At 55.4% G+C, this 11,020-nt stretch overlaps 1 protein-coding gene across 3 annotated transcripts; it reads right to left on the bottom strand.

The window, feature by feature from the left end:
• Positions 1–676: 676 nt before the first annotated feature.
• On the bottom strand, positions 677–7,530 carry SCAMP5 (secretory carrier membrane protein 5). Of its 3 annotated transcripts, none has more exons than XM_049812573.1 (7): positions 7,404–7,530; positions 5,398–5,475; positions 4,960–5,088; positions 2,646–2,802; positions 1,780–1,881; positions 1,441–1,558; positions 677–1,321 (listed from the first exon to the last, which is right to left on the bottom strand). In XM_049812573.1, the coding sequence occupies exons 2-7, from the start codon at positions 5,402–5,404 to the stop codon at positions 1,127–1,129; spliced, it is 708 nt and encodes a 235-aa protein (XP_049668530.1). In that variant the 5' UTR covers positions 5,405–5,475; positions 7,404–7,530; the 3' UTR covers positions 677–1,126. The 3 variants fall into 3 exon arrangements, with proteins under 3 accessions (XP_049668530.1, XP_049668531.1, XP_049668532.1); XM_049812574.1 differs by lacking the exon at positions 7,404–7,530 and adding an exon at positions 6,311–6,453; XM_049812575.1 differs by lacking the exon at positions 7,404–7,530 and adding an exon at positions 5,959–6,003.
• Between the last annotated feature and the right edge of the window lie 3,490 nt (positions 7,531–11,020).

The raw sequence follows: 11,020 nt of genomic DNA, 5'->3' as shown, positions 1-11,020 counted from the left end.
AAAGAGCCTTAAATTAGTGCATGCCTCAAAAGCTAACAGGGACAAATCTTGGCTTCGCTATTTACATAGTCAGTGAGACTGATTGTATGTGCTTGCATACGGGATGGTAAGATTTGACCCAGAGCCTTACCCAAGAATAGGTCCTCTGAGAAACGCCCTGCCAATTTTCTAGCCGCTTTTCAAAATAGAAGCCTTTAAAAAACAGACTCAGGATGCAGAATCTGGAACAGGACAGTTGTATCCAGCAGGGAAAACCTGTCCTCGCTCTTCAACACATACACTTGCACGCGCGCGCACACACACACACACACACAGAGTGCGCTGGGGCTCCTGCCCAGTCACACACAAATACTGGTCTTCCACGTCACAATGTGAACTACTCATTTACAACACCACACGCTGAGAGAAGTTGTAGATCCTGAGCCAGGGTGTAGATTAGGAATCTCTTGGCTTCCAGCAGATCAACAGCAGGATTGAGGGTTGGTTTGGGGTTTTTTCCCCTCTTTTTTTTTTTTTCTTTTTTTTTTTTTTTCTTAAACACTAAATGAGCCAGCCACCTGCTAGTTAAAAAGCAAAAGAAAAGGGAGAATTCCCAGGATTGCTTGCCCTTGCTGAGACAGTGGCAAGTGGCTGGACACTACCAACTGAAAGAGAAAACTCGCACACATCGGAAACCTGTGGTTCAGGGCTTATTCCAAAGGGGAGATGGGTGCTGGTTGGTATTTTTATCTTTCCCTTTTGGGGGTGGAGGGGAGCTTTTGGCTGATGTGGTTCTAACGTACACCTATCACCACAGTAATTAAAAAACCACCACCATACACTATTTCACAGCGAAAAAGAAGACACGTGAACGTACACTTACTACCACGCACAACAAGAGCCCTGCAGGTCAACTCAACGGCCTCTTCAAAATGAAAAATAAAGGAGAAAAGAAGAGCTCAAGACAATAACGGGGGGGAAAAAAAGAAAAAAATCCAAAATTATCTCGTTACAAAGAACGGGAAAAGAAGAACCGTTATGGTACACTTTGACTTTCTGAAATAGCTGCAGAAACTCGGCTCAGCCTTCCTCTTCCTCCTCCTCCCTTCCCCCCCAGATCTTTTGCCCGAGGACAGAGTCCTGCTGCTCACATCTCATTGGAGTAGGTGTAGTTCGGGGTGGCAGAGTACTGCGTCTCGTGCTGCATCATGGCCCCCTGTGCCGCCCCCATCGCCGCGTTCTGTGCTGCCTGCTGGACGTGGGGGTTCTTCCACGCCCCCGTGGTCCACTCCTCCTGGGCTTTGCTGAAGCTCCCACCGCTCCCCCGGTAAAACTTATGCACCTGTAGCAGGTTGGAAAGAGAAAATCCAGAGGCGCTGAGCGACTGCAGCTCACGCTGACCTTCCAGGGTAGCAGCAAGGGCTCCCTGAAGCAACACGGCACCCCCCTCTCTTCCCATACCATAGTGAGAGCGATGAAGGAGAAGACTGCCATCCCCGTGAACAGGACGGTGGGGATCAGCATCACCACAGCCGACCCCACGTTGGTCCCAAAGAAGGAAATTGCTGCAATCCAGCCGCTGCAAGGAGATCAAAACAGCCAGTCCGTTCAACAGCCTGGGGCTTTCCCATCTGGCTCTGCACACCGCAGCCTGCCAGCATCCCTCCCAGCTCCTCAAACTATCTGCCCCAAGGAAAGAAGCGACTGAAGCACCGAGGATGTTAAAAACACCAAGAGGCCACAGCACCAGCCCAGCGGTGACTGTCCTTGCACACAACACGAGACCAGCATCTTCCTTACCAGACACCCCAGCCAGGGATTCCCACCGCCTGGATAATGCTGATCACCAGCTGGGCCATGAAGGTGAAGAAGAAGGCCATGAAGCTGAAGGAACTGTCTGTCCTGCAAGAGAAGGCTCGGTCACTCCCTATACCTCCATCCCTGCTGCACTGCAAGGGAAGGGAGATGCTCCCACATCTCAGATCCTTTCAGGGCAGAAGCAGCTGTGGTTTAGTGAAAGTGTGGTGAGAAGCAGAGCTGCCTGCAGACAGCAGGCACCAGAGCAAAACTAAAGGCAAGGGAGAAACTGTGAGAGGCTGAAGGTGGTGAAGGGGCACCTGGGAAAGCCACAGGGCATCAGACCCTCCCCATGGCTCGGCCAGCTCAGTGTATCAGGCGAGAGGGCATCCGTGTTCAGACACGGCCCTCTGCTCACACTGCCCCACCATCAGACTCAACCTTCCCGTACGGGGAAGAAATACACCCCCAGTTTTTTAGATTTGGGGATACTGCACTGGGGATAAACCTCAGCAGCATGGGTAATCAATACAAGCACCTCAAGGACTCATGGAAAAATATAAAAGAAGCCTCAAGGATGGGCAGGAGGGGAGGGAAAGTTGGCAACTGCATCCTCAACAGTCCCCCTGACGCTGCCCAGAGGCACACATAGGGTGTCTTTATATTGCAGGGTTGGGGTTTTTGGCCCTCATGAAATCCCAAGCACCCTTGCTTTGAAGGTTAGAAAGTAAAGCTAAAGGGCTGGACAGAAAGAGCAGAAATTCCCCCAAATATTCAGGCTATACCCCAAGCTAAGCGCGAACTGTTTAGGAAGGAAAACAAAAAAAAAAAATGGCGATGAGAAGCCAGGCTCAGGTGTGACCACTTACTTGAAAGCTTTGTAAATAGGTCTAAACCAGCAGACATAGGAGCAGGGTGTAAAGAGAATGAGCCAGAGAATTGCCAGTCCAAAATTAACAGCTCCACCGCCTCCAATCAGCCATGCGAGGCAGCCAACGAGATTCACCGCCAAGGTGATGCTGTTCACTGCAAACACACACACACACACAGAGGGAGCACAGTAGCACGTACGCAAGGACGTCAGTGTGATACGAGAGACCCCAATCCCAGTAATGCCCACGTGGGGCTGACCTCCAGTGGATTTGGCCAGCAATGTGTTACCCTAACTGGATTTCCCTTAAATTAAGCTGGCTGAGTCCAGGGAGCATCCCCAGGATGGCTCAGCCGAAGGGGGTCTAACCTAATCTGAGGAGGAGAAGGAAGGAAAAAAAAGAAAAAAAAAAAAGAAAAAAAAAAAGAAAACATCACTCAGAGTTGTAATGTCTTTAGCAGGTCCAGAGCTCGTGGGGCTCCGAGGATGAGAAAGACCCATATCCTCCCACTGCTGGCAAGCCAGGGCACGTTTCCACCAACCGAAGGAAACTGAAGGAATCAAAGTGAAGCTTTTTCGCATGCCTCCAGCTACAGTTTCACTGAAGGAGCTTGTGCAAGAGTTCCCCAAGCTAACACTCCCCGAGCTGAGAGCTGAAGTCCTGAACTCCTGGCCCCCGCCCCACCAGTTCAAGGGGGTGGCATGTTTGCTTCTCCCACCCCTGCTTGGGGTTAAGCTATACAAGGGCTATTACTATGAAGCCCAGCTTAGCAGACACAGGACAAAGCAGAGAAGGCTCATCTGCATTCTGACGCCTCTGATTTTTGAGAATGATTCATTATTTCGACGAGAATTAAAACCCTCCCACCGCCACCCGCAAGAGAGCTGCAGCTGGCAAGAAAAGGAGCTCAGTTGGCTGGGCTGACCGGGCACTCGCTGCTCCCTAGAGCCCCCAAGGACACCGAGGGAACCTTTCAGCCTCTCTGCGCTTGTGTCTGGCTGGCTGGGTGTTTGCGGGGGAGTTGGGGAGAAAATGATCCAGAGAGGAGCTCCAGAGACAGAAACCAACAGACAGGCGATTGGCTCACAGAGCTGGTGCTTGTGCTGTGGGAGAGGCTGGAACAAGAACCGAGCTCTATTAAATTAAGCAGAGCAAGAACAGCCAGATTGAGATGGGGAGGGGATTTAACACCCCCAAGAGAGCTTTTCCAGGGAAGCACAACTTTTTTTTTTTTTTTTTCCCCTCCCCTTTCACAGAAAAGCTACGCTAACCCCCCTGACACAATGGGGGAAGTTACCCCAGGGTCACCTTCCCAATGGGACGTGGCTCCCAAAAGCTGGAGCAAGGCACCGCCCTGGGGGTGCCAGCCTGGCACCGTGTCAAAAGCACAAATGCCCAACCTCTCTAGTGCCAGCTCAGTTCCTCATAACCTGCCTCCAAAGCACAAAGCACTCCCTGGGCACTGATATGCTTCCAAAGTTCAGGGAAAATGCCCGATTAAGTAACTTAAGTTCTTCTAAAGAAAAAAAAAAAACCCAAAAACAACAAAAACCCCCAGTGGTGTCAGTTTGCTCCGAGCTGCAGGCAGCAATCGGCATCATCTTCAGTAACATTTCCACGTATGTTGGGGTGCGATCTGTCCCTCCGGCTCTTCTCCCCACCCAGGGATGGTACGGAAGAGAGAGCCAGGCTAGTTCAAAGAGTTAGAAGATAGTGACGGCTCTGTTAGCACAGCACGGCACACAGAGGCATGCAAGAGGAACAGGCAAGACCCAGCTTTCGGGGAAGCCCTGGACTCCTGTTTTTAGGAGCAGGCACCCTGGCCCTCCAGTCCAAGCGGCATCTCAGCCTCGGGCCACTGCCGAAAGGCTCACGAGGAGCTTGAGGTGACAGAGAAAGCCCTTCCCCAGCCCTGCTGCCAAAGGAAGCCAGCAGAGACTTGGCAGCTCTCTGGTAGGTCAAGGCTGGCAGCTGAGCGAGACGGAAAGGGGAGTAAATCCTTCGGCAGGAGGGTGCTGAGCCGTCTCCTCCTCGCAGTGGGCTCCATCGGGATGTCAAGGTCACCGATGGCCCTCAGATACTGAGCCAGCTCCACACCTCCATCCTGGAGGCTGGAAGGGCCGAAGCCCATGGGATGCTGCAGCCCCCATCCCATCCCCAACAGGTTTTAACAGGAGACACCGTGGCCTGGAGGGGCAGAAGGACTTCCCCTGACCTTGCTCTGCTCTTTCAACCGGTGACTTCCAGAGGAGCAGCCTTCAGGAAAGGCAAACACAAACCCACCCAAGCCCTTCCCCGCCCAGCGACTCACGCATCCAGAGGTAGTAAAGCCGCTTGGCCATAGTACGGTGCTGCGGCGGGATCTCCGCATCAAAGTCCTGGTAGAAACATGGCTTCAAGGGGATGAACTTCGGCAGGGGAGGGAAGTTGTTCACTTTTTCTGCAATAAAAAGTTTCACCAGCATTGGGCACTGGACACAGCTGAAGATAAATCAAGAGGCTTCCTAATTAGTCTTGTTCAGCCCCAAGAACGGATGAGTTTCAAGCAGGAATTAAGGATTTGCCCTCATAACCACCACCAACCCACCCAAAAGCATCAAGACAAATTTAGCCCTCGCTGGCCACGTGGATCCTGCAAGCATGGACACCTGCAACCCCACTGGGGACTAACAAGGTTACATCATGGCCAGTAAAGCCCCAGATGGGCTTCAGAGGCGAGGGGCAACTCCCCGCAGAGACCCCCCCATACCTGCCATGCTGGCACACACTCAGCTTCTCTGTTGCACAGGAAAAGTAGGGGAAAAAAAACCTCGGCGATTTACCAAAGCTGGAGGAAAACGAGAGAAAAAGCGATGTGAAGTGGTCAGGCACCCCCCCGAAGCGCCTTCACCTTCCCCCCTGTGCCAAAATAGCTCAAGGACAGCGGTGTAGGAAAGCAGTTTGCTTTATTTACGTGGATGCTCTACACTGTTCACACATCCAGGCTTACTGCTGGCACCTGGCTGGCAGCAAAATAAATCCCTGCTCCTACGGCCCGAGGCTTACGCACCAGTTAAGGCAGAAGATTAAGACAAGATCCAGCGATGTGGGGCAGGGCGTGGGCTTAACCTCCCACTCCCAACTGACCTACATCCAGCCCTGGGAGAGGGGCCAGGCTGGATGGCAGAGGAAGGGACACAGGCCCACAAATGATGAGGCCAGCTGTGGGCGGTTTGAAATCCTCAAGTTCATTATCTGGCCCAAACCGAATTTTTATTTATTTATTGTTTTAATTTATCTTTTTGCAAAGAGTTTCAGCACAGGGAACTACCTGGCTGCCCTCTGACAGCATCGCAGCTCCCATCTCTGTAAGCCGGAGCCAGAAACCGGGCCAAAAAGGAGCAGGGAAGTCAGCTGAAAATATCAGCTAGAAAAAAAATAAATCAGCAGTGATTGTCACTAATGAGTCACTTGAGTGCCAGCTTAACGATTACTCACGTCATTTGGCACCTTGTGCGGTACCTTGCAGGTGGGAGGGGGGGGACCTCAGCATCCCAGGATGGTCCCAGGCCATGCCACGCTCAGCCCCGTCCCAGCAGCAAAAATTAAGCAAAATTAAGGCCAAAATTAAGAGCTGAGGTTTTAAATATAAGCATGAAGACAGCCACTCCACATATCCCCACCTGCCTGCAAGGCTCTGCCAGGTGCTGCCTGCAGGTTTTGCCCTCTCCCAGGCTATTTCGGTCAGAGGAACGGCAGCAACGAACACATTTCTCGTGACGTGGGGTCCCAGGGGTCAACGTTTCAGGCTCTCTGGAGGATTTGGGGGGGGTCTTTGCTAGGGCAGCTCCCCCTGCAACCATCACCCAGCACCGAAGACACCGGATAGGCAAAGCAAACCCCCGTGGCTCGCCGGCGTGCCGTCTCCCGACACCCCACGGCAGCCCACGGACAACTCCATCCTCCCGGCGCTATAAATACGAGCTGCCTGCCTGCGCGGCTGACGTCTCCCCAGGCAGCGGCTCGACGACGCGGCCCCCACCCACGCGTGCCGGGAGCGGGGACACGCGGCCAGGCGTGCCCCCCCCCCCCCACGACCCGACACCTGCCTGGGTGCTGCGAGAGCTTTGCAAAAAACAAGGGATTTTTGCAAAATTCGGGGTTTTTTTGCAAAATTGCCGGAGGGTCGCAATTTGAGGAGGACTTTTTCAATACGGGGAAGGCTTACAAAATTTGGGGGGGTTGCAAAAAAAGGAGGGGGGGGGCGATTTTGCAGCGTAACACACGGGCGATTAACACCAAGGAGAAATCCCAACAATCTGCCCCCCCCACCCCACCCCACCCCGCGGGTGCCTGGGGTGCCAGCCCCGCGGTGCGCTGTTCGGTGTGGGTTTAGGGGAGGGTAAGCAAGGCTCGGCCTCGGCGCGGATTGCTGCCCGTGTGTTTCCACGGGCGAAGGGCCGCGTCCCCCACGCACCCCCCCCTACCCCCCCCATACACATACACACGCAGCCGGGCGCGGGCCTCTCACCCGCGGCCTGGCTAGGGGACAACGGCGCCTTGCCCCACGCTCGGTCCGCGGCGGCAGGCGACTGCACCCACGCGGGTGCGAGCGGCCCCGTGGGTGCCTCCACCCCCCCCCCCTCAGTGGGCTGCAGAGGAGGGGGGGGGGGGGGGGGGGTCGGTGCAGAGGGGCCACCGCCCCCCTCGGGAGGAGCAGCCGACCAGCTCTCCCCCAGGCAGCCCCCCTCCCCTCCCCATGGCCCCGGGACTCACCGGCGTGGCGTGACCCGTCCCGTCCCGCGGCGGGTGGCGGCGGCCGGCCGGCCGCCTGGCGCTGCTCCTGCCGCAGCAGCCCAATTCTCGCGAGATTACGGCGCCGCCGCCGGCCGGGTTTATGGGGACGCCCCGAAATCTCGCGAGAGCCGCCGCCGCCGCTGTCCAGGGTCCTGCTGCCGGCCGGCGGGGAGGGGTGGGGGCGCGGGGGCGGGGCCGAAGGAGGGGGCGGGGCCCGATTGGGTTTGGGGGCGGGGCCCGATAGGGTTTCGGGGCGCTCTATGGGGTGCAGTTATCCCTACCTAGGGCAGGGCAGACCCTCTGTCGGGCATGGGTATGGTAAGATCCACATGGAGAGAAGACCCAAAGTGGGGCAGGGGCTCTGGGGGACAGACCCTGGAAGGGCAGGCAGGCCCGGGTCAGCACGGGCAGGACCAAATTTAGGGGGACCCCCATGGCCACACCCTGCTGCTCTCCAGGCTGGGGTCCCGCAGGCCCAAGCTGGCCTGCTGTCAGCTCTGTGTCACAGCTGTCACACAGCGTTTTGGGACTATTAATACTTTTTTAAGCCACCTTACTCTTCCTGTAACCAAGCACGACGGAGCTGCAGCAGCAGGTAACCCCCAGACACGGCTCACACGCACACTCTGCGAAACACACAGAAACTTGCTCACAGGGTGCGGGCTGTTTGCCGTCGCCAGCAAGCGAGGTCTGGGAAGTTGGTATTTTAACGAGAAAAGACCCTAAGAAAATCCAGGCGCTGCAGCGAGCGTGCTGGTGATACAACAGGAGTTATTTCTCCCTCTGGGTTGCCTCCAGTCCCGCTCCCAGGGCTGCTGGAGGAGCTGCCGTGCTGCTGGTTTTCTCCCATCTCTCAGCTCAGCTGTGCAGCTGCAGAGCTGCTCACTGGGACATCTAAAATCCCACGTCACTTTTTCCAAGAGCAGGAAGTTTCCCGCTGTCCCAGGCAGGTCTGAAGCCACCAGTCCCATCGCCTTGCCTGGGTTCCCACGGTGGTCTGCCTCACACCCAGTGCTGCTCCATGCAGTAATTAATTAACGGCTTGAACAAAGGCCAGAGGATACATTGATTGCTTTTGCCAGCAATGCCGAGTTTGGGATGCAAAGGGCAGCGGAAGGGACTGGATTGACTCACAGGTGGGCTGGGACAGGGACAAAAACCCCAAATCAGCCTGAGGACTCCAACCAACGCGAGGAGGACTCTGTAGGCAGCATCCTTTGTCCTCAGTGTCATCACAAGGAGCCCCGCGCAGACGACTTGGACTTCTGCCTCAGTACTTGCGAGCGTGTCAGTGCAGTGTCATGAAACTGGCTTTACTGGAAAACTAAATGGTCCTCCTTTCCCCAGGTCCAATCTCAAATGTCGGCACACTATCATGCTTTATTAGGCGCGGAGAGTCAGCGAGGACAATGTCCCACTGTGGCAAGATGTGAAGAACAGGGCAGGGAAGCAGCTAAATCTCTCTTTACACCGGTGAGCCCTGGTCACCAAACACCCTCGCCAGATGAACAGCATCGCTCTGTGGGGATGCTAGGAAGGAAAGCTGGCAGAAACGGGGAAAACACCTATTTCACAGATGGTAAAATAGAGGGAAGCAGGAAAATAAGCATGCCGCAGATGACCCCATATCTGAGGGCCCAGCTGTCCGCTCTAAGCACCTTCTGGGTCTTGGACCCTGAGCTGTTGTTCCCTGCAGAGAGCGGAACCCCCGCGCATCCAGCTCCATCCCCTGCGCGGGGATGCGGGAGAGCAAGGGGAGGAACATGAACAGCAAGTGGAGAAACAGGAACAGCAAGTGGAGAAGGGGATGTGGTTGTGGATCCCCACTCTTGCCAAGCGCTGCTGCTCGCCCATGTGTGAGACCTCACGGGGGTGCTCTGAGACTTGGAGTGCTGCGCTGGCTCTGCCTGTACAGCCCTGCCTGCACAGCCCTGCCTGCAGGCATCTGCCTGCCCGCAAACCCCAGCCCTGCTCCCTGGGCAGGATTTCTCAACAGACTCGGGTCAGTCCCAATTTCACCACAGCTCAGCTGTGAGATCCCAGCCTTGGGCCCAGGACGATGGGAACTGCTTTGTGTCCCTTATTGCTTGTCTCCTGAGCTTTCTCCGATCTGGATTTGCTCCCTACCCTGTTCTTTGCCTGTCTCAGGTCCCCCAGCACCTTCCCATTTCATTGAGACTTTGGGGATGGCCAACTGCAGAGCTGTTCCTTGCCCTTGGCACCACCACGCTCCCATCTGTCTGCAGGCTTTACAAGAAGAGATATTCAGAAATCAAAGGGATGTGTGCTCCCATTGCTCATGGGGGATGTTTGGGGAGCCAAGGGGATAACACAAGACCAGGGTAAAAGCCTTGCTGCCCAGTGCCTGTCCCACACTACCTGAGCAGGGCAGGCTGAGGAAGACGGTCAGGTTCAACCAAGAGCCCAGATCAACCACCAAGTCCACAGCAAGCAGACAGGTTCAAAGCCAAGCCACAAAATCAATCTACAGGTCAGGGTCAGGGACAGGGACAGGGACAGGGACAGGGATACAATCCGTGGGTTGGGGTCCAGAGCAGCAGCAACCAGGCATGAGAATGGCTGTAGCTGAGCCAGAAACCAGCCACAACACAGCTCAAACTTGGACTAAATGACCCGGGCTGAGCTTTAATAGACCTCCTGGGCCACGGGCAGGGTGTGGGTGGGGGGTCCCAGGTAGGACTGGTCAGTACCATTAGGGTTTATTAACGCCCTCAGGGCCCTTACAATGTTCTTCTGTTTGTTGTGCTGCAGCTTTGCAAAGGGACTTGTCTCATAACAGGGTTCCCACCCACCCACCCCTTTTTTTTTTCTTTTTTTTTTTTTTTTTTTTACTGTCTGCCCACTCAAAATGAAGATTATCTTGAGTTTTGTTGTTTTCTGTTTATGGTAGGGACAAAGGGTTTCTTTTGAAGACTCAGTTAGTAGGGCCCTGGTTCCACCCTAGTAGAATGCTCCTAGGGTTCATGTGGCATCTTGAGACAGCCCCTGCACCCCAGGGAGACTGGGGTCACATCCTCTGGGGACTGGTCCCAGGAAGCAGCAGCTCCCAGACCCTGGTTAGGATTGGGGTAGGGGGTCCCTGCAGCCGCGGCACCCTGGGGGTCCATCTGCATCCCTCCCTGGGGCTGCAATCAGCCCAGGCATCAGCCTGCTGCCGAGTGCAACGTGATGAGTGCCTGAGACCTGAGCCGGGCCGATGTGACGCAGAGATGGACGGTGGCGCCGAGACTTTCCTTGTATCAGATGCTTCGACTTTCCGACCCACTCCCATGCAGGGCCACCTTGGATGAAAGAAAAGATGGAGAGGGCAGGTGGAGGACAGGGGCTCGGGTTACTGCTCCTCTCCAGCTGCCCTGCTCTCTCCATTGGAATATGTTTCTGGGGTTTTTTTCCCCTTTCCCAGGCTTGGCCGAGGCCACTGTCAGCTCTGGCTTCATGCTGTCCCCTGCAAGCCCTCTTCTCCCTGCTGCTCTGGCAAATGGCCTTTCCAAGCTCATCCTTCCTGCAGGGTTGGGGCCAGGCAAGAGCGCCCCGTAGGGATGGGGACCTCCCACCCCGGGATGGAACCCCCATCC

This window comes from Accipiter gentilis, chromosome 10 (genome assembly GCF_929443795.1).
Source record: "Accipiter gentilis chromosome 10, bAccGen1.1, whole genome shotgun sequence".
Taxonomy (NCBI): Eukaryota; Metazoa; Chordata; class Aves; order Accipitriformes; family Accipitridae; genus Astur; species Astur gentilis.
The sequence above is the reverse complement of the archived record's forward strand: the minus strand, read 5'-3'. Positions and strand labels throughout refer to the sequence as shown.

What these genes read in the sequence shown, in the direction of transcription:
- SCAMP5 (XM_049812573.1), bottom strand. An exon ending in CCTATTTACAAAGCTTTCAA is followed by an intron (nt 1,882 to 2,645) that starts GTAAGTGGTCAC and finishes CTTCTCTTGCAG; the next exon opens with GACAGACAGTTCCTTCAGCT. An exon ending in CCTTCATCGCTCTCACTATG is followed by an intron (nt 1,322 to 1,440) that starts GTATGGGAAGAG and finishes AACCTGCTACAG; the next exon opens with GTGCATAAGTTTTACCGGGG.